Source organism: Coprinopsis cinerea, assembly GCF_000182895.1.
Source record: "Coprinopsis cinerea okayama7#130 chromosome 1 map unlocalized cont3.1, whole genome shotgun sequence".
NCBI classification, from domain to species: Eukaryota; Fungi; Basidiomycota; class Agaricomycetes; order Agaricales; family Psathyrellaceae; genus Coprinopsis; species Coprinopsis cinerea.
Genome location: NW_003307544.1, coordinates 1970143 through 1992134, shown reverse-complemented (window position 1 = coordinate 1992134; position 21992 = coordinate 1970143). Strand labels below are relative to the sequence as shown.

Sequence of the window (21992 nt, the reverse complement as noted above, 5' to 3'; positions counted from 1 at the left end):
AGCCTTTCGGATAATCTCGAGTCAACACGTGCAGCAGCGGGCCCGGATAACTGTAACACTTGTATATTGATTCAAGGTACACGACAACAGTGGTATTGGTATTGTACTTCAGGACAGCTTGCAGCGACAAGGATAACAGTGCACAACACGCGAAGGGATTAACAGAAAGGGCGATCTCATGTGGCAAGGAGGATACAACGCGCGTGCTACGGGTACGAGAGAGACGAGAGTAAGGAAAGAAGTCCAAGAACAGTCGGGAATGCTGGTGGGGTGCAGACCAGCGAGAGAGGGAGCACGCGACGGGAAAAGTAAAGGAGTTGTACGATAAGTTGAAGAATAAAATATAACTCGTACTAAGGTGAGGGAATATCCCAAAGAAATGGCACAAGGGGCGGGATTGAGAGAAAGGTGATGCAGATGGAGAGAGAGAGGATGCATAACGACAAGTGTCAAAAGATGGGGAGACGGGAATTGAACGACGACAGTATGTATGAAAAGGAGCGCGTAAGATTATGTCTCTATTGAGGTAGTGTGAACGAAGGAGAGTCCAAAGGAGGGGATGTCGGCGGCGACGGATAAAATAGCGTAGCTCTCCGATATCTCCCACCTCCAGCCACTCCCCGCGAGGTATGCGCTCCTCCGATACATGGTATGATGCTGATGAGAACTGAAGATGCAAGGATAGTGATGATGGCATGGTGGATGATTGCGAAAACAGAAATGCGAGTGTCGATGCGACGTGTATTGGTATTACATTTTGCGATTGCTTGCATTTTGACAAGAAGGGGATGAAGATGCGGTGAATGAGATGTGTGTGTGTGAAGTGGCTCGCTATGTGACAATGGCCGTCCGTGGCGAACAGACGTTGAGGTTGTGCAAAGCGGCTCGACTATATGTAACATAGCCGTGCGGTAGGAGGTTTTCAGGAACGGCGTCTGGAAGAGGCTTGTTGATGATCGGTTCCACCGTCGTCGATGGCATGTTCTCCTTGTCGTCCGACGAGTAGGAGCTTATGAAAGGCTCGGCCGTTTCGAAGAGCGGCGGGGACGAAGGAGTCGTCGGTGTAACGGGCATGTCGTCAGACAGATCCGAGGATGTGGTCGACGTGCTCGAAGTGCTCATTGGGGTACTGACACCGGATGTCGTCGTTCGCTTGGGAGTGGCGGGTAGAGAAGGGAAAGAAGGAAGTGAAGGGAACGATTCTTGGTAGAAACGTCCCCCCTCGAGATAATACTGGACAACCAACGTGGCGGCTTTCGAGTAGAAGGCATAAGAGTACTTCTTGATCAACGTCTCGGAGAGGTCGTTGACATTTGTAGCGAGACGTGTATCCAAGATATTCACCACTTCCAGACATTCGTCTGTCTCTTCCCAGAACCGCCGCTGCTTTCCGCAGATGTATCTGGCCAATGTCAATGAAGCCATAGCGATTGTTGAAGGGGAGAATTTGACAAATTCACGGTAGAAGAGGGTGATCTCCATGAGGAAACGAGCGACGTGCTGAACCTTGTTGTCCTCAGGTACGGGTCCCGTGCAGAAAAGCCGTAGCCAGGCTTCCGCGGTTGGATGCCCAAGGGTCCACTGGATGGTCGAGAGCACGTGGCCTTCCATCTGGATGAAGGCCGACTCCTCATAAGTGTCGCGGCAGATGTGACAGAGGTCCTGCACCGTGGGGACACGTTCCTTCGCATCTTCGAACTTGGCGGCGATCCACAAAGCGGCGCACCCCACAAGTTGGTAGTGCTTGATGTAGACCACTCGGCGGGAGACGTAGCGATCGATGATGTTGAGTGTGAGATAGAGGGTTTCGGGTCGCAGTCGGAAGGTGAAGTGGATCTCGACAAGGAAGTCGACGAGGCAGGGACGCATATGCCATCGAATCTCTGGTTGTTGGTCCATTGATTGCGTTGATGACATTGTGTTCCGCTACACGGAGAGAGTCGTGTGTGAGTTCCACGGAGAAAATCGACAAACGACAAAGGCGCACCTCCATGTCGTGCATATACCGACGAATTTCCTCGCGATACTCTTCCTCCAAATAGGCACCGTCTCTACGAAGAGCGAGCAATTGAGCCGCCTTCTGCCGCTGTTGCTGGACAAAGGCCGCTTTTGCAGCGCGAGGAGACACACGAGAAACACCATTTGCAGGGAGCAAAGGTGATTTATGAGACTTTGTAATGCCATGAGGAGAAGGACGCTTCTTTGGGTAAACAAGGGCGTTGCGAGATTGACGGGTTGAGGTGATGGTAGCGTCCTTCATGTCGAGCGCGACGGTTGCAAAGGAGTTTACGATAGATTCCACACTAGGCGAGATAACGATATCAGCGTTGGACATCGTTCCAGACGATGAACAAAAGAAAGAAGAGATGCAAAGGCGAAAAGTGGTGAAAGGGCGGATGAATGAAGAACGTGACCGCTCGATCGTAGTCCTGTTCCGCGCGAACTTGTGGACAGAAAATGGGCGCCCACTCACCAGCAAATTGGAGACTATGGTGCATTCACAGTTGGCGAACGTCGACAGCGGCAAAAAAGTCGTTGTCGGTGTGCTGGAAGGTTGATTGGTGTTGTGCCACTCTGACCTGGGGAGGGGAAGGTGGGGGGAAGATCGTGTTCAGCGTCGCGAGTCGTGAAGAGAGTGAGAGAAGGAAGGAGAACAGGGACCCTGGACCGTGCTCGTCGCTGAGTATGACGGGCTCGACGACGATGACGACGGGGAGGGAGGGGGAAGAAGACAAAGGGATGCGAATATAAAAAAGGGCGTGAGTCCCATCACCCAATCGGGGATGGATCTTGGTTATCATCCAGCCACAAAACAATCTCTGAGACCGAGAACTTCACATGCAACGGTCGCCATCCACAATACCCCCGCTACTACAAAGGACAAATATCCAATTGCGATTTCTTATCCAAAGGGCCTTCCTTGTCCTGAAGAACTCGTCCTCTCCGACCACCATTCATCCATCTTCGAGTTCTGGCGCCGGAAGAACCCCCTGTCCCGGCTTCCATCGGCTTCTCCCTCCTCACCCAAATCCGGTAATACCCCGCCGCGGCCCGGGATGTGCGCGTTCCCACGACCCACGTTTCCCGACGAGCGTCGACCACCAAGAGTGCATGACGTAGTTGTACAATTTTGAATGACGCTCACCTTCAAGAAATTCGAACAAAGTTGTGTTGCCCAGCGGTGTCGCAGTTCAGTCTTGTTCTCTGTAAGGGACGGTCAGCACAACGCTGCGGTGGAGCAGAGGGATCCACACACCTTTGGACACAGACAGGTCTGCAGTGATGGGGAATTTGTGCGGGAGCTGGCAAGTGTCAGTCAGTTGGGTCGGTTTCCGATGCGGGCCTACGTGCTGGCGGACGTACTGCAGCGACGGGTGTATGTAGTTGCTGAGGTTGTGTTCAAGGGAATGGGAGGTAAAAGGATTAAGGACTGGATGGTAGGATTGGTTGGATAGCAAGTCGAAAGAGAGACAAAAGAATGACTAGGGGTGAGTAGAGAGAAATCTAGAGGATTGTCGCCACGTCGAGGAGTACAAAGCAGCTATGCCCTTTGCAACGCTCGAAGCCAATCGAGCGAAATTCGACAGAGAGCAAGGGACAATAAGCCCAGCGACACTGGTGCACAAGGCGACGGTATGAGACAGAGGAGGGATGAATGAAAAGTTGTGTGCGCTGGACAACGACAACTTTTCAAGGACAAGGAACAACGCCTGTACCGTGCAAGGCGTGTGCCGTTTATTCTGAGAACTTGTCCTATAATTCGATCCACCACGTTCCCTGCCTGCAGGCAGCATTACTGTCCCTTGGCATCCTTAGTCATATTCAACTCCCCCATTTGGCAGCACATGTGCTTTATCTTTGGCAGCGCGAACGTAAACTATCTATCTAAAACTCTCTAAGTTTCGCTTCAAGGCTCCTGCGGGCTTGTAGAGAGCCAATTTTCCTCAGAGATATTTCCAACCTCCTCCAAAGTCCTGCCTACCCTGCTGTGCAGCCCATGCACGCTCTGATCGAAGCGTGAAGTACGATCATTTTATGAATGTCCGCCAGCGCTAACCCCCTCTAAGCGCAAGCATCCGAGCAAGTCTCTCCCAGCCATGCATCTCGTCCTTGAGATGGAAGGTAGAATCCAGATACTTAATGCCTCTAAGAATATACCAAACGCCATCGTCCGACGTCGTGTGGGTTTTTCCCGGCGTTTGATTCCACCCTGATGCCTGAGACCCTGTTGTAGTTACCCATCTCGGCCCATCAAGGGCTTGCAACCGTCATGGAGGACATCGATTACAGCGGACCAAAAAGATTCCCAGTATCGATAACCGCCTCTGGGAACCAGGAACGCCAGGATTCTTTCTGTCATGGGCAAAGAAGGCAGCTTTCTCGGCAGCACAAACCACAGCTCGAGTCAAAGAGCGCTCAAGGAAGGGGTTCTTCCGGCGAAATTCTGTGTGCGATTCTCGATCCGGCGCCGCTCTCCACCTCTCTTTTTAAACTGGGCCCAACTCCCGCCAGCTTTTATTACCTTCAAAACGACAGCAGAGCCGTCCGGTTACATTCTGTGTGTATGCTGTTCTCATGGACGCCGTTTGTCGACTTCATCTCGTTTGATGTCCTTGCAGCGCCGTGACATCAAAGACGAATCAAATACTCATGTCACGCAAACCCCGAGCCTACAACACTTACATCGGCGGAGCCTTTTATCGCCACGACCCTGTGCATTCTGAAGGGAGCGGCTTCTTGTTCAGGTTTGGCCAGATAACTCACGTAACTTGGGAAGTGAAGAGACGTCGAAGTTGACGAAGAAACCGGCCTTTTCAACGTCGTCCAAACTCCCGTCTAAGTGCATGCTTAACAAGTCCAATAGTTAACAGCAGATTTCATTTCACGTTTTTATCTTAGCTCCGGGAGGTCCAGAAACTTCACATTCCAGTTAACGAAATTTGACGTGAGTCGAGCGAAAGCCACAAGACTTATGTACGACGAAACGAAGTCCGATTCGAATGAATACTCTGATGGAACTCGAAGCTCCAACGCAAGCCGTGGCTTGTACTCGGGCCCACGCACACAGTCCACCTACTTAACCGTGATCGTATTGGCCACAAAGGATCCGTGGACCAGAAAGTTTATTCCAAGGCAGTGGAACTTCGGGTGAAACGAGGTTTAACGCCTGGCTTCCCGTCAAGGTTAACTGCATTTAATTGCACCTTTTCAACGATCCAGAGCTTCAGCGAGAGGCGTAGTGGGAGACTAGCACCGTAGCATGGTCGACCCACCAACTTCCTCGTTATGACGATACATCGAGCATCATCGATCATCCCTTCGGCTGCTGTGAATACATGTCGATGAGATCGAGCCTTCCATTTTCACTCCCCTTCACGCTTTCACCCACTGCATGATTACAACCAATGCCCTTTCCATGATACTAAACCGCACGCCGAAAGCTTCAGTGTTTTCGCATTATCTCCGGCTCCCCAGCCAGTCTTCCGGTCTACAAATGAAGCGAGTTATGGATAACGAAGCTCATATGGTACATTCTAAGGCTGGATTGGGCCTCAGACAAGACACTGTTATAAGTACATCAAGCTTTCGCCAGGACGGTGGACAGCCGTGGTTCGTCGCTTGTAGTGGTACTGCAAATATGATTAGAATCAGTAGGAATTACAAGAGGGGGTGGATAGACAGGTCTGCAAATAACCGCGCGAAACAAAGAAGTGACAAAAACGTTGAGGGATATGTATATGGGAAGAGACACAGGCATCTACTCGCGAAGCGATCCACCCATGAGCAAGGCAATCAGATCTTGGGCAGGCTGGTTAGGGTGCTGTTGGGATGGCGGGTTCGGAGGGTGCATATGTCCAAGTAGCTGAGGATGAATCTGCTGTTGTTGCTGTGCGCGGAGACCTAGTTGGGGATGCGGTACAAGTCGCGGCTGAGCATTAACTGGTACACCACGTTGACCGCCCATCGCGGCAATGTTTGCACCTCCGAAATGTTGCTGGTTCGAGAGACGTGGGTCGATGTTATTTGGGGCGATACTCCCCAAGGGAAGGGGTGGGCCGGATGGTTGGAGTCCCTGCAGGTTGACAGGAGGGAGGCCGCCTCGGAATTGAGGACTGTTGAATTGGGCGGTGTTATTGAAGGTGTTGAATTGTTGAGGAAGTGGGCCGTTGTTCGAAAGGCCGTTGAGGGGTGCGCCAACGGGGAGCCCAATAAACTGAGAGGGTTCATGAGGTGGTCGGTTGCCGAGATTGGCGAGGCCAGGTGGGAATCGTTGAGAGTTCTGCAAAGGGAGCGATGCACTAGGGTTGCCGTTCCCTCTGAATTGCTGCTGGACAGGTATCGAACGGTGGGCTTGCTGATTGAACAGTGCATTGACAGGGCCAGTGAATTGCGGCTCCCCGCGTTGCTGCAATTGTTGATGTTGCTGAGCTAGTCGTTGCAGTTGAATGACAGGTTCGTCCACTGGATCGAAAGGTTCGCGATTACGAGGGGGCGGGAACGTGCGCAAACCAGGAACCATGTCGTTGGGGACAAAGTTGCGGTCATCGAGTCGACTGTCATACAAGGATTCGACGCGGTTATGGTTTAGATGAGGATGCTGATGAGGTGGGATGTTGGGGTGTCCGTTGAATCCAGCATTCTGCTGGGGAAGGCCCAAAGGTCCACCCATATTGGGATTATGCATTCCCGAATGTGGCTAACAAAAAAATCAGTACTGGCGCTTGACAACGGATATCAGGACATACCTGTGAGTTGCTCAGCATTGCAAAGAGGTCGTCTACCGTTCGACGCTCTTCGTGATTGCCAGGCGGGCCAGCATAGCCTCCTTGGTCGGGTCTCTGGCCCAGATTCGGAGAAGCCGAAGCAAATGCGATAGGGCTCTGTGGTTTGAGCGGTGCTTGCTCTCTGCCCTTTGCGTCAAAGAATTTAGCAAACCGACTCCCTTTTCCGGTCATATGACCATTGGAGTTCAAATCAGCCAGCTGGCTTTCATGGGATGGATACTGGGCATTCAGGGGAGATCGATCCATTTGTATGCGTTGCTGGGAATCGGGATTGAAAGAATTAACGGGAGGTTGGACATCGCCAGAAGCCGCCAATCGAGCCTGTTCTTCGAAAGGGCTGAACCCGCTGTCGCCCCTTGAAGGTTGGTTTCGGCCAGGAATTACACCTTGGAATGAACCGGCATCTGGCGGGCTGTCAATAAAGCATTGGGAAATTACACAGTAGCCAGTCTCACCAATGGGTGCAGGTGCCTGGACAGGGACATTGGGTGTCTTCGCAAGTCCACGGCCCAGAGCAAGGAGACGAGAGCCAGGCGGAGGAATAAACTGGGAGTCAGATGTATTATCAAGACTCGCCGTACTCGCAACACGTGGCACGGCCCCCACAGGCTGCGTCTTCGCTTGATCCTCTAACGAAGTTGACCCTTGCCGCCCTGTGTCAACCGCAGCAGGAACTGTGTCCACTGTAGGTTGGTCAGTGGGACGAGACGTGTCCCCACCCATGCCAGCAGACACTAAAGACTCAGCTCAAAACATGCTGCAGCTTTTTTGAATGTTAGAAACATACCAGCGTGTGCAGGACTTGACAAGCCACCAGTTGACGAATTCAAGGGGGTTGCGCCCTGTTGTTCTGTGTCCCGTTTCTCTTTCTCCTTCTGCATCATAAGTCTGAACAACTGGATCTCGTCCAACTGCTGTGCCCCTGCAGTAGGCGCCTGTGACTCATTCGATTTGCCATTGGCGGTCTGGTCTGCAGAGGCCTTCTCCCTGTCTTGCTTTTCCTTGTCCTTCATGCCCTTCTTCCATGCCTGGATTCCGTCCAACTCGCCATCGCCAGACTTTCCACCAAGGATTCCAGGCAACGGCTCGCTAGGTACGTAGGTATCCATCCAGGCCGGCTCCTTCTCCTTGTCCTTCCTATCGTCTCGTTCCTTAGGCTCCTCGTTTCCTGGACGCCTATCACGCCCATTCGGCCGTTTGGACCTCGAGTCGCGATCATCGTTGGTCGGCCAGCGCCGTTCACGATCACTGGAAGGTTCCCAATGGTCACCATGAGGGCGCTCTCTTGCCCGACGGGCTGCCATTCGTTCATCTCTTTTACCATCGTCCCGCCAATGCCGAGGATCATCGTCTTCGTCACGGTCACGCCGCGAGTCTTCACGATCGCGGTCCCTTCTGCCTGGCTCTCCCCGAGACTTTGAGGAGTCGCGCGGTCGTGAACGTGCCCGCTCGCGGTCGTCCCGATCTCGTCGACTTGTTTCGGATCCTAACGAAAAGTCAGTCAGTCATTTAAATAGGCGAAGTAGAAATTGCACTTACGGTCCTCACGACCTGACCGAGAGAAGTCACTGCCCCCTATCGCTTCGTTAGCAGGCGAGTGGAGTGTACCTAGGAAGTACGTACCACGCCGCCAATCATCTCCGGCTTCGGCAACCTTCCTTTTCGCCGAGTCTCTCGGCTCATTTCGTCTCGACGATGTAGTGGTCGATGAAGGCTGAAGAGTCCTTCCCGAGTTTTGGGTCAAATGAGGTGCAACGTCCCTATCCTTGCTACGGGAGTTTGCAGCGGCCATACCCATCCGATCCCGGTCGTATTTGTCGGACAACTGTGATAAGAAGTAAGTATGGTGTTGCCAGAGATTCAAACTTTGGAACAACGGACGTGGCGCAACCTTTCATGAGTATCCTTGTCTCTGGAATCTCTTTCACGATCTTTCTCCTCTCTGTCCTTATCCCGGTCGCGCAAAGACTGGTGTTTGAAATTACCCATCTGAGATGGCTGTGTGAGCGTTGAGCGAAAGGATGTTCTGCCAGTATTTTCTGTAACGAGCAATGCACATTTAATTTGACTCTCAAGCAGATGAATGGTCACCGCACCTCCGTCCTCATGATCCCGTCGAAAGCTGGATGACATTGTCAAAATGAATACCCGATGCGAGTAACAGCGAGAGATACTGACCGTCTTTCTCTGGGGCCGCTGGAGGTCTGTGTCTCTGAGTCCTTTTTGGACAGGTTTTGTTCGTTTTCGGAGCTATAGCAGGAGATGGGGATGCAGTCGATTGCAGCGACTTTTACCAAAGACGTACCCAAACCATGACTTCAAATCTGGCATGTTAGGTGGTGGCTTCACGAGGGGTGAGTTGTGAAGACTCAGTAACTGGGCTCGGGTATAAACTCTCAATGGACGTGGCGAATCTGTGCTTGGCTGGTGGTTTCCAGTCGAGTCTTGCGCTGGGGCTGAAGGTTGGTTTTCGAGAGTCGTTGTGGCAACAGCATCTGCCAGAGCATTGACATCGTTGTCTCCTGAAGGTGAAGTATCTTGGTCCATGGGATTCTGTGTTGTTGACGTTGTGGACGGCATTGTGGAGGAGACGGTCGATGTGTGAGTTTGGCCCTGGACGCATCATGCGCGGGCATTGAATTGGAATCACAGCTTTTTGCTGATTTTGCCCCGTCACAGCCAACAGGGCCTGTTTCTGAAAATGCGGCCAGTTACCCTCTCTCTCAAACATTTTATATTGAAACAGCAGGTTTTGGATCTCTACAAACATACAATCAGGGCTTCTAGAGGTTCGTGCTCACTATTGTTCTGCTGTATTGTCACAGCATGTCTAACGCCAAGGGGCCACCTCAGTTATCAAGGATCCCGTGACGAGGCGGGAGACTCTGGCCTGGATCCGCTCAGAAATCGAGAGGACCAAAGATATCAACGATCCGGTACGTTGTTTCACTGCTCCCAGTGTCATCGACGCTGTTAGACACCTCGCCTCCACCTCGTCCAGGCTGTGATTGAAGACCGGCTCAGAGTATGTCGTCGAGAGATACGGAACATATTGCCAACCTTGCGCCAATAAATTTGACTTCTTCTCAAGTGATAATTTGCTATACCTTCTTTCATTGAAATTTCATCACGGCTCCCCTGAGCCGCTTTTTTCACTTTCCAGCTCGTGGTGGAGGATGTGTGGAAATCCTATGACCAGGTATTATCACACGGTACCGGCGCTTATCTGATTATATTAAAGCCCCGGGAGGTGAGAAAGATTTCCCCCAACTTCTTGCTCGTCTTCCAGCACCTATCCTGGAAGGCATCATGGAGATCTTCATGAACAGACTCAGTTACTCCTACAATCACACCCAGATTACCCACCATTTGGCACATTATCTCCACCGCCCCGAGTTCCTGGACGACCCAACGGCTCCCTTCAACTTCCATGTCCAACTACACAGAGACAAGATCGGCACAGGACGCCTGCATGCAGGGCACGGTCGTTTGACTCTCCCCACCGAGGAATTAGGATGGCGGTTTCTCCAGATCTACGGGCCAGGGGGGACCAGGGTGATAAGCATGGGAGGGATGATTATATCATTCGAACGAAGCAGGGGCCAGGTCAAGCAAGACATTCTGGCCAATATTCGACTGCTTCCCTTTCGTGACCCCCGTCTTGCTGAGGAGGAGGAACAGCGATCGGGGGAGCTCTCATCGACACAAATTCCTATTGGAACCATCCAGTTCGGATGGGACTGCCGCGATGGTGTCGTATCCATCGAAGCAGAGGATTCACCTCGTGTTTGTATCCTCTGCTTCGACGAAGATCGTCGGCAGTTTCGCATCAAGTTCGTTCCCAGCACAGCGAGCACAAATCAAGAATACATCATAGCAATTCGAACATCCTCCATCCAATCAATGTCCGTCCACACCTATCTTTACAGGGAGAACGTTTTGCTCTTCTTCCTTTCGGATCCTCCGACATACGAAACAGTCCCGACCTCTGTTTCCTTGGAACAGGCCATGTCCGCACTGAGCACTCAACCCAATAGCAACTCTCGACCACTCCGCCGTCAGCTGACCTTTCTCCCAATTCCGAATCATGAGCGAGTCGCTCCATTTGCGTCCCTCGTCGTCCGCCTTGTTTTTCAGTCGGCTGATGGAGTCAGGCAGTTCAACGAACTTAGGAATCTCGCCAATTTCCATCGAGGCGCAACCTACGAGTACCCCATCGCCCGCCGTGGTCTTTTCTCTCGGGAGGCTATTGAAGAGTTTGAAAGATGGACCAGGAAGCTCCGTTGGGAGGTTTCCTATCAAGTGGAGTCCATAGTCCGCGATCTTTCAGTGGACATCAAGGAGATGCTGGATATCCTTCCCGACATCGACCAACTCGCCAAGGCAAAGGGAAAGGAGTACGCAGCTGCCATGCTCAAGACCTTCGGGCGGAAGGTCAAGACCTTGTACCGAAGCGAGGAACACGAGGACAACGCCCCGGACTCGGTCAGGGAGTGCTTTGAACTGACTCTCGAAGAATTTTCCAAGGCTCATACGACACCCACCTTGGAACCAACAGACGGAAGTTTGTACCAGGCACAGCATGTCACCATCACCCCTACCAAAATCTTACTCGAAGGACCTTTCCCTGAACGGTCCAATCGAGTTATACGCGCATATGAGCCGCGACACCAGGAGTCTTTCCTCCGGGTTACCTTCGCCGACGAGGGCAGGTTGCAATATCGCTCCAACGATCGGGAACTTGACCACGAAGCATTTGTTCGCGAACGTTTTGGCGAGTTCCTCCTCAATGGATTGACGATAGCCAAGAGACACTTCCGATTCCTTGCTTACTCTCAGTCGGCTTTGAAGGAGCATTCTGTTTGGTGAACCTCCTTCTGTCCATGCCGCTGTATTGAATTTGAACTTTTGTTTTCATCAGGTTCGTCAAGCCATTCGTCGACACGAAACATGGTCTTGTGAATGCCGAGTCCATTATCCACAGCTTGGGCAACTTCGATGGGTTGGATTTCGATTCCCAGTTGATGCACTGCCCTGCCCGATATGCAGCCAGGCTTTCACAGGCATTCACTGCGACGGATGCTTGCATCATCGAGGTCGAAGAAATCATCAATGGGCGCGACATCGAGGTGGTCAGCCCGGAAGGCCAAAAGTACTGCTTCACAGACGGGGTGGGCACGCTCTCTCCAGAGCTTGCAAGGGAAATATGGAAACATCTCAAACGGACGAAGAGAAGGGCTCGGTCCGTCAAGGGCCACCCAGCTGCGTATCAAGTTCGCTTTATGGGCTCCAAAGGGATGCTTTCTGTCGATTATCGGCTGCAGGGGAGCACCATCTACCTTCGACCGTCTATGATCAAATTTGAGGCCCCGAACTCAAGGGCAATAGAGATCGCGCGTTCGTTCGACCGACCGACACCGTACTTCCTCAACAGGCCCCTCATTACATTACTTGAGGGCCTGGGCGTTCCCCTTTCAACGTTCAAATTCTTCCAGGACCGTGCCGTCCGTGAAACTCAACAGGCTGCTTCGTCACTTGCAACAGCTGCCGCCATGCTGGACACGTACGGGCTGGGTGCTTCATTCCGGCTGCCGTCAGTGATGAACAGCCTCAACAAGCTTGGGATTCCAGTTCTGAACCAGGATAGGTTTTTATCAAGAGCCATGGAGTACGCTATCAATCATATCCTTCGACTCCTTAAAAACCATGCCCGGATTCCCGTGCCTGGGGCTTGGACGCTGGTCGGGGTCGCTGATGTTCACAGGTTTCTTCAACCAAGGCAAATATTCGCATACGTCAAACCTCTGAATTCCCGAGGGATCTATTTGGAAGGTCCTGTCCTTATATCTCGATCACCAACGATCCATCCCGGGGATGTACAACTGGTTCAAGCGATCGGACATCCTCCACCAGATTCTCCGTTTGCACACGAGCCATTGGCCAACACTGTCGTTTTCAGCGTGCTAGGTGAGAACATTGTCATCAAAACTCCTTCACGTTGAAGCTGACGACGAACAGGCGACCGACCCTTACCATCTTGTCTGGGCGGTGGTGACTTGGACGGGGACATCTACAACCTGATCCCTTTGGAGGACCCCCAACGTCCAGAACTCAGAGGGTTCACTCCAGTTCGACCGTTACAGGCACCTTCACAGTATGCTCCGGCTCAGAGGAAGATCCTCGACCGGAAAGCAACCATGCGCGACGTGGCTGAATTCGTGATGGAATACATTTTGTCCGACGTATGTTGCATTGTTTGATATGCATACAAGTCTGTGACACTGCCTTTTAGGTTCTTGGAATCATCGCCATAAACTGGCTCATCATCGCGGACCAAAGTCCACGAGGGATATACGACTCGGACTGTCTAAAGCTTGCAGACCTGCATAGTGATGCGGTCGATTATCCAAAGACAGGCAATCCGGTTGCATTAACGAATATCCCGAGATTGAAGTACCGCACCAAACCTGACTGGAACGCACCCGAAACGGTTGATACCAGCGCATCCGGCAACTACTACACCAGTTCAAAAGCAATTGGAAAGCTATTCAGAGCCATCGAACTTCCGGTAGAGATGGAATCCACGCAAGGAGGAACTAGAGTCCAAAGCCATCGAAGCAGACGACGCCAAGGAAGGAACGCCAACACGCACTCCAGTGCAATTCCCATGCTCAGTCGGGAACCGTACTTCTCAATCATAGAGCGGAGGGTCGGGGAGTTCATTGCAACAGAAGAACCGTTCAGGACCGGCATTGACGAAGAGACTGAAGGCATATATGCCAAATTTACCTCTGAACTGGAGGGAATTTGCTGGAGCCATACGCTATCCACCGCTCGAGATGCTTGCTTGAAGGAAGAGGAAGCATTAATAGGTACGATCACTCAGAAGACGTCCCAGCCAAGGAAGCGCAAAGACTTGATAGCGAGGTTGCGAGAGAAAACAGACATTTTAGTTAGGGGAACACGGGAAGCACTTGAGGGGTCGGAATCGGACACCGAGGAGGACTATCTCCAACGGGCATGGTTTGCGTGGCTGCTGTCGCTGGACAAAGGCCTGGAGTTCGGGGCGAGGAGCTTCGGATGGGTTACCCTAGGTGCAGTCTTCGACGCAATTCGGCAGATTGAAGAAAGGGAAGACAGGGAACGCCTAAGGTTGTATAATTAACGTCAAAAAGCGAATAGCAAGGACACACAGGGAGATATCGGAAATGGCTCGTAATGTACAATTCTGGAGTAGGAGTACTATGCCTGATTACGCAGAACTTTTCAAAATGGTTAGCGGTGTGCCCAAACGTTCAGACGGTCGGAGTGGACTCACCCAGGATGACTGAGTCGCCTCTGGGAAAGAATATAATCATCAGTCAAGAAATTGAACGCAGAAAGAAATCAGAGGTACCGCAAAAACATCTTGCTGATGAACCTATCCTTGTTGACTGGTTTCTTGTTCTTTCCCTTGGGGGTCTCGGTCCACATCTGTGAATTAACCATCAGACGAGGCTCTTGAATAGTAGTGAAAGGGGATGGACGTTCCTCCTTGACATTCTCCAGGACCTAATGAACAGTGAATACGCGCCTAAAACTATATAGAGCAGAGGACATTACCATGTTACTATGTCTGTCAAAGGCTTTTACTCGAGCCAGCAGTTTTTTGTTGTTGCGCAGAGAGATCAAAACTTGAGCATGGTTGCGGACTGCTTGCTGAAGCACTGATAGTGGCCCCTGCGAGATTTCATGCTCCTCGAGTTGGCGAAGCTGGGCTTCATCTAGTTCAGATTTTGGAACATGAACGTATTGACTATCGAGAGATCGCGTCAGCGGTGCCGAAAGGGCGATAGCCATAAAGCATACCTCATAGTGGACTATATTGCGCACAAGTACTGATCAAGGTTGGAATCTTGACTGGCGCTGCCTCGCGCGGCTGCGGGTGTGTTTGGCGCGGAAGTCGTTAGATAACAAACGGTCAAGTTTTCGACATCAATTAGTCTAACTGTCCTTGGACATCTTAACTATACTCTATTCTTTCATTCCATCGCCATGGGTCGACTAAAACAAAAAGGAAAGGCAGGAGCAGCGAAGAACTACATCACACGCACTGCGGCTGTCAGAAAACTGCAGTGTTCTCTCGCTGATTTTCGACGACTCTGTATCTTAAAAGGTTCGACCTGGTTCAATTGCATTTGAACCTATTCCTGGGCTAACGACCATGCAGGGATCTTTCCTAGGGAACCCAACAACCGAAAAAAAGCCAACAAAGGCTCGTCTGCGCCAACATCATTTTATTATGCGAAGGATATCGCCTACCTTGCGCATGAGCCCGTTCTCAAGCGCCTTCGAGAGCACAAAGCATTTGCCAAGAAGCTTTCTCGTGCTTTAGGAAGAGGGGAATGGAGCGCCGCGAAGAGCCTGGAAGAGAACAAACCGATCTATCGGTTAGACCACATTATTAAAGAGCGGTATGTTACACGCAGTTCGAGTTCTCCCTCGATCTTACGAAAATCTCTTTCCTAGTTATCCTACTTTCGTCGACGCGCTCCGTGACATTGATGATGCCCTTTGCATGGTCTTCCTTTTTGCCACCCTCCCAAGCACCGCCAGATTGCCACGCGAAATCATTGACAACTGTGCCCGGCTCTCCATGCAATGGCAACTCTATGTTATGCACACAAACTCCCTCCGAAAGGTGTTCCTCTCGATCAAGGGCGTTTACTATCAGGCTGAGGTTATGGACCAAACCATCACTTGGTTAGTTCCATATCAGTTCACACAGAACGTACGTTCCCCGTACCGTTTACTTTGCGAATACGTTTCTAACCGCGATGCAGATCCCTACAGACGTTGATGTTCGCGTGATGCTCACATTCCTGGAACTGTACCAGACCCTTCTGGGGTTCGTGTTTTTCAAGCTTTACAGTGACGCCAACCTTGTCTATCCTCCTCCGCTGGACATCAACAAGGACGACATGGCTGCAGGCGTAGGGGCCTTCAACCTCCAGTCCACGCATGTTCAACCGAAACGCAATGAAACCGGGAAGACTGTCGATGTGGATGGCAAAAAGGTCTCAGTGAAAGATGTTCGGCAGACCATCAAGAGTATCGTAGCTGCAGACGAGCCTCAAGTGGATGTCCAGATGGGGGATCCTGACGAAGCTTCCCCTGGAGAAGAAGAGCAATTCGTCGCACATGCAAGCAAATCTGCTCCAGACGCCGTTCCTGAACTACCAACACTGCACATGTTATCATCCACCCCTTCGTCACCCTCTTCACGACTATTTGCTCCCTACACCTTCTGGCTCTCAAGAGAAACATCCCGATCAATATTCGAATTCATTATCCGTTCGCACGGCGGGAGAGTCGGCTGGCCCGCTTCCTCAGGCACTGGTTCACCATTTGACGAGAGCGACGAGTCTATCACTCATGTCATCATCGACCGACCTGTGGTACAGAAGGAAGAGACCCCCGCAGAACGCGAGCTCCGCTCGCGAAGAAAGTATGTTCAGCCGCAGTGGGTGGTGGATAGCATCAACGCAGGAAAAATACTCTTGGAGGATACATATGCACAAGGGAAACTTTTACCGCCTCATCTGAGTCCTTTCGGTGAGTATGAGGGAGCTTACGACCCGACGGCGGCAACGAACGACGCAGATATGGATGTGGAAACCGATGGGGAGGAAGGGGAAGCGGATGCATCTGGGGACGAAAAAGAAAGCAACACCGATGCCGTGGAGGCAGCGCTTGCGTCGGTGGCTATGGATGATCCTGCAAGCGTCCGGGCTGCTGAGCTTGCTGCCGAAGCTGCTGGTCTTGACTATAACATCTTCGAAACCAAGGTGAAGAAGGCCAGCAAGAGCAAGAAGCCAGACACCGCAAGCAAGGCCACAGAAGAGGCGGAGAAGGACATGAACAAGATGATGATGAGCAACAAGCAAAGGAAGCTGTACGAGAAGATGAAGTACAGTCAACAAAAGAAGGCCGCTGAGGTACGTTTTCCTCTCTTTGGCTGTGGATACGTTGCTGAGTAAATCCAACAGAAAGAGAAACTTGAGCAGCGCAAGAAGCAGCTGCAAAAGGCTGGAGGGAAATAGGGGCTTTCTATAAGTTGTAGTCATCACGTGGTTACATCGGGAATATTAGACAGCGTAGCCAGTGTCAGCGTCAATCACAATGTGGTCTGACTGTACACTCGCCAACCTTCCACTACTAGTACTAAGTCTAATCAGTGCTGGTCCGACTCTTTCCACCTATCGTCTCTTTTTCGCAACGATTGGCCAGCAACAGCTGCCTTAAAAGGGCGACGAGCACGCCTTTGCCATCATTGACGCTGACGTTGCTCACAGTACCGTCACGATCAGTTCAGTGGTTGCCGCTCGTCTATGGTCGTCGGGTTCCGGGATGGCTTCAGTGATTTGGAACAGGACCCAGTTTGTGTAGATGGCTCATTACCATCATCATCATACATCTCAGAACTCCCTAATGCCTTACTTTCGAGCGCGACGACACCCCAAACGGAAGTCATAACGACGACGACAACAACCACAACGACGACAACGCAGACGACCGCCCGACTTCACCTCACCTCGCCCATGACGTCTCAATCCCATTTGTCAGGCGCCAGTGCTGGTTCACCGCGTTTACTCGTCGTCGATAAAGCCCTCCCTCCACTACCGCGGTCGGGATCGGTTTCGTTTGATATCCCTACAAAAGCGCCGACCAGACCTACTTTAACGCGTTCGGTATCAGCGATGGCGTTGGTCGGACACAGAGAACCAGTGAGCCCTGAAGCCGCTCATACAGCACCTTTCAGCAGTTCCCTGGACATTGCTACTCGCCATCTCCCACTGCCCGTCTCTTCTGTTGTCGGGTCCGAGGAAGCACACCGCTCCCCGAGTCCTCAACGGTTTCCCGGCGCGGGAGACGGGTATGCTTCACAAATGTCTGAAGAGGACGCACCGCGTCGCGCGAGGGGGTTGTCATTTGGGGCCCTTTCTTTTCTTTCTCTGGGCATGGTCGAGTTCAAGGCGAAAAAGGAGATGGCCTCTGATGCACTTACTAAGTCGCCCCGATCGCCTCAGAGCTCCTCGAAGCCACTGGCTCGGAAAGGTTCATTCTGGAAGAGGGCGAAAGCTCCAGAATCACAGGATCGGTCCCCTCGACAAAGTTTGGTTGTACCAGTCACCTCCTCCCCCCAGCTCCCACCTCAATTGCCCCCTCTCCCAAACATGTCGTCAATATCGAGCTTCGGTGTCGACCTTTCGCGAGACACCTTCACCAGCTTTGCCCGCAGATCAAGTACCAGTCTGAGCATCCGGCGTCATTCCGCCGAATCGGTTACCCCAAATCCTTTTGGACGGTCCTGCTCGTCCACTGTTCATTCCCCTGATGCCTCCGCTTCCCCTGCTTCAATCCCATCACAGTTACCGCCCTTGCTGGTTCTGACCCCCAATCCTGCGGAGAACTCACACCCCCTATCCTCCTCTCCACAAGCAGTCGCGTTTCCCCAAAGCACTGACCCGAGTGTCGACTATATACCTTCTGACCTTCACAAGCGGCGTAGAGCGCAAACGAACCCAACCAAGTCTTCATCGATCGATCTTTTTCGCTTGAGTATACCAAGTACACCGTCCTTCACGTCGTCGAAGTCGTCGGCGTCCGCTAGCACCGGCGCCAGTTTCAAGCCATCCAGCAAAACCACTCTACCTCGACCGGACGGAGGCGAATGTCCTTCATCTTATCTAGAAAGGGTACGCGCCATTGTAAGCAAAGCGGAACTTGCAAGCGTTCTTGCATCCAGGTAAGTCCTATGCGATCATCTGTGTTGTTTCATTTTCTGACACCACATAGTGTAGAGCCTGTCTTTGTCGATGCTCTCAGAACGTATTTGAAGGAGTTTGACTTTAAAAACGAGCCACTCGACATTGCCTTGAGGAAGCTGTTAATGGAAGTGGGGCTGCCTAAAGAAACCCAACAGATAGATCGTGTGATCGAAGCATTCTCCACCCGCTATTCTGAGTGCAACCCAGACCTCTTCACCGCCGATGGTGAGTGGGTCTCTACGCTACGCTCGCCCACGCGGTACTCAAATACAATAAGATCACGCCTACATTCTTGCCTTTAGTCTGATTATGCTCCATACCGATGCCTTCAACAAGTCAAACAAAGTCAAAATGACGAAAGCAGACTACATAAAGAATACTTCCCTTCCCGGAACTTTTCCAGAGGTGCTAGGGGTAAGTAAGCCTTTTTCAGCCTTGCCAGAACCTAGTCTGATAATTCAACAGTGTTTCTACGACAACATTGTCTTCTCGCCGTTCATTTTTATAGAAGACCCACTAGACACCAACGGTCAGATTGGATTGTCCCCTGATGCAGTCGTGAAGAAGCAACGCACCCCATCTACACCGACCACCGCCGGCATCCTTGCGAAAACAAAAGTGGATCCTTACTATCTTCTGGCGAATGTTGGTTTCCACTTGTTGTTTCACTCTGCCTTCGACTGAATCTCCGCAATAGGGCTTACTATGTTCAATGCAAAGCGAGGTTGAGAAGGTTATGACGCTTGAGGACACACTGTCTTTCGAAGGGACAAACGGGGCTTGGGACATCCGCGCATTGCAAGGCGCATTTTCGAATGCTCAAATTCTGGAGATCGAGGCGCCGGCGAACAAGCCCTTGTTCTCCCTAAACGTTACCGGAGACATGGCAGCGAACGGAAAGGCGCCGACGACCCCAGCGGACAGCGCTCCCACTACTCCCAGCGTCATGGCCTTGAGGATTGCCAAGGCCGGGTTGCTCAACCGGAAAGACGATATCACAGGGCGCGGCAAGAGGGCAGCAATTAGAAAGTGGAAGACATGGAGCGTGGTCCTGACAGGCTCTCAGCTACTATTCTTCCGCGACATAACGATTGCTAGTCACTTCATGGATATCGTTTCTCGAACAACGGTTTCTGCCGATGGCAGAGCATTTAAACCGGATGATATTTTCTCAGTAAAAGATGCCGTTGCGCTTTACGATAAATCCTATACCAAGGTGAGGTCCATGTTACCCTGGATACGATTCATACTCACCTTATCTTAGCACGAGAACACCTTCAGGTTCATTCTTGCAGACGGCCGCCAAATGTTGTTACAGGCCACCAATAGCTCCGAGATGAACACCTGGTTGGCCAGAATCAACTACGCTAGCGCCTTTAAGTCCGCTGGGGTTAGGATCCGACCTCTGACGCTGTCTCGTCACGACGTTCAGCTCACGGGTGTCGCTGCTGCGGCTTCTCATCTCCATGACATGCAACTTCAGAATAGCCCACCATTGGGCCACACCGGCGGAGATTCAAGCCCACCTTGCGATTTAATGGATATGTTATCGGGAGTCGCCAGTCTAGAGAGCCAGCGCCCTCAGTTCAAGCATCGCCTCACTGCTCCCCGTGACGACCTCCTCGACTTGGACTCCATATCGACTATCGAGTCTGCAAAAACAGAGCAATTCGAAAAGACCTTCCAACAAGTGAAGGCTGACCTCGCCCATGTCTCGATCAGGTAGAGTGTTCTCCCCGACAACGACAATTTGATATTAACTGCAACTCAAAGTGACGATGGGTCTTATTCGCCCTCTGAAAGCCCAAGGGATTCTACGCCTCCCATCCCTGATCAAGTCCCACTTTCAAGTCATTCTCGCTATGATATCATTGCTCAGAAAGTGCGGGAACTGGAGGAGAAATTAGCTGCCGTCCTGTCAGAACTGGAAGCGGGAATGCGGTTCATTCGCAATATCGCCATTCTTCGACCCTTCCAAGGAGCCACAAGGGCTAAGCTTCTGAACGCAGTTAACACTTTTGTGGCGGCAAAGAAATTGCCGCTGCTTCGCGTCGACTCTCAAAGATTGGCATGCCACATACTCGTACTTCGGGACGATTTGCAGTCGGAGGCTGATTCCTTGGATGCGATGAAAACTATTGCTTTGGATGCCGCTAGACATACCTTGAAGCAACACATCCCTCGGATGACATTAACACAACATGGCCTCAACGACAGACTGTCCCCCACGCATGGACTCCAGAGGCACATGTCGGACGCATCCCTGACAGAGTCATTCCATTCGGCGTTGGACTACAGTTCTGATTGGTTATCGGAAGAGTTGGACGATGCTCCGACTTCTCGGAGACCATCTCAGACGTTTGAATCGCCGCGTCCCAGTATGTCTACCTCACATCCAAATATAGCTCTCGATCCACAAGGTTCAAGAAGCACCTCGTTAGTACGATCCTCGTCGTTTTCAAGCTCGCGAAGTGGATCATACAAAGAACTGGGCAATACTTCGACATCAGCAAACGAAGACGGAGCCGAAGAAGCCGAACCCTGGAACAGAACTCGCGCTGCCAAAAGGGTTTCTCTCATTCGTGTGCCTTCGACTGTTGCTCTTTCAATGCGGACAAGTCATCAGACAGTACTGTAATTCTTGGACAGTTAATTTATCTGTAACGATTAAATTCTTTTTGTGCATCCCTTTTTGCTGCATCGTACATTACTATTTATCCTACTCCAAGGACGGGGACAACTGTTATGTATATCTGGTTTGGTACTTAGTGTTACTAGGGGTGGTGTCCTGAGCTCCCACGTTCCAGATCAATGATTTCATTCTTGTCGTTATTAGGTTGCTAAGCGTGCAGTTGCAATTGGACAAGCGAGATCCATGCTTAACTATATAGGGCGTAGAGACGTGATTCAGTAAAAATACCGTCAGTCGCATTCCATAAAAAATGCTGTCACCGCCTGACGTCCAAGCAAGAGCCGGGTGGACTCCTCCCCCCACCACCTCATAACCACAGCCCACGTCGGCAACTGTCAGATGTCCTCCCAGAGCCCGTCTGTCGATGGTTTCAAAACAAGTAAGTGCCTGTTGTCACTCACCTGAGATGCAGACTAACATTCCGTGCAATACAAGTTAACAAACCCAAGAGAAGATCGCTATTTCGCTCTTTTTCTGAATCCAAGAAATCCGTATGGAGCCCGACGTCGAGCCAGGGTACGGTCACATCTCACGAGGAACGCGACACTCGGAGGTCCAGCTCCAAGCAAAGAGCAAAGCTTCAAAGGCGTCCATCCACATCCAGGTCCAGAAGCAGTGTCAAGACAGAGCCTGGCAGCTTTCCATCCCCACCTTTGCCTTTCTCTGCACCGGCATTCCAAGAAAGCAAAGCGTCTTTGCTGTCCT

At 51.6% G+C, this 21992-nt stretch overlaps 7 protein-coding genes across 7 annotated transcripts; 3 read left to right on the top strand and 4 right to left on the bottom strand.

Moving 5' to 3' along the window:
* Positions 1-450: 450 nt before the first annotated feature.
* On the bottom strand, positions 451-2335 carry CC1G_03670 (cyclin; the record flags this gene model as incomplete). Its single annotated transcript, XM_001828824.2, has 2 exons — positions 451-1926; positions 1988-2335. 2 exons carry the CDS (start codon positions 2333-2335, stop codon positions 832-834), a joined length of 1443 nt encoding a protein of 480 aa, XP_001828876.1. The 3' UTR covers positions 451-831.
* A 567-nt stretch (positions 2336-2902) lies between these two features.
* CC1G_13669 (hypothetical protein) lies at positions 2903-3820 on the bottom strand (the record flags this gene model as incomplete). The annotated part of the gene is made up of 4 exons (XM_002912091.1): positions 2903-3204; positions 3257-3302; positions 3348-3387; positions 3798-3820. The coding sequence occupies 4 exons, from the start codon at positions 3818-3820 to the stop codon at positions 2903-2905; spliced, it is 411 nt and encodes a 136-aa protein (XP_002912137.1).
* A 1674-nt stretch (positions 3821-5494) lies between these two features.
* Positions 5495-8577, bottom strand: CC1G_03669 (hypothetical protein; the record flags this gene model as incomplete). The annotated part of the gene is made up of 5 exons (XM_001828823.2): positions 5495-6697; positions 6747-7189; positions 7241-7519; positions 7573-8271; positions 8325-8577. 5 exons carry the CDS (start codon positions 8575-8577, stop codon positions 5759-5761), a joined length of 2613 nt encoding a protein of 870 aa, XP_001828875.2. The 3' UTR covers positions 5495-5758.
* Positions 8578-10094: 1517 nt separating this feature from the next.
* Positions 10095-13950, top strand: CC1G_03668 (RNA-directed RNA polymerase 2; the record flags this gene model as incomplete). Its single annotated transcript, XM_001828822.1, has 4 exons — positions 10095-11650; positions 11707-12752; positions 12804-13027; positions 13078-13950. The coding sequence occupies 4 exons, from the start codon at positions 10095-10097 to the stop codon at positions 13948-13950; spliced, it is 3699 nt and encodes a 1232-aa protein (XP_001828874.1).
* A 77-nt stretch (positions 13951-14027) lies between these two features.
* On the bottom strand, positions 14028-14638 carry CC1G_03667 (pre-mRNA splicing factor; the record flags this gene model as incomplete). Its single annotated transcript, XM_001828821.1, has 5 exons — positions 14028-14047; positions 14104-14123; positions 14182-14336; positions 14388-14580; positions 14634-14638. The coding sequence occupies 5 exons, from the start codon at positions 14636-14638 to the stop codon at positions 14028-14030; spliced, it is 393 nt and encodes a 130-aa protein (XP_001828873.1).
* Positions 14639-14819: 181 nt separating this feature from the next.
* On the top strand, positions 14820-16867 carry CC1G_03666 (pescadillo-family protein; the record flags this gene model as incomplete). Its single annotated transcript, XM_001828820.1, has 5 exons — positions 14820-14940; positions 14995-15238; positions 15294-15555; positions 15608-16762; positions 16814-16867. 5 exons carry the CDS (start codon positions 14820-14822, stop codon positions 16865-16867), a joined length of 1836 nt encoding a protein of 611 aa, XP_001828872.1.
* A 288-nt stretch (positions 16868-17155) lies between these two features.
* On the top strand, positions 17156-21233 carry CC1G_03665 (ARF guanyl-nucleotide exchange factor; the record flags this gene model as incomplete). The annotated part of the gene is made up of 7 exons (XM_001828819.2): positions 17156-18573; positions 18624-18820; positions 18873-19009; positions 19061-19240; positions 19293-19811; positions 19860-20317; positions 20369-21233. The coding sequence occupies 7 exons, from the start codon at positions 17156-17158 to the stop codon at positions 21231-21233; spliced, it is 3774 nt and encodes a 1257-aa protein (XP_001828871.2).
* Positions 21234-21992: the final 759 nt, after the last annotated feature.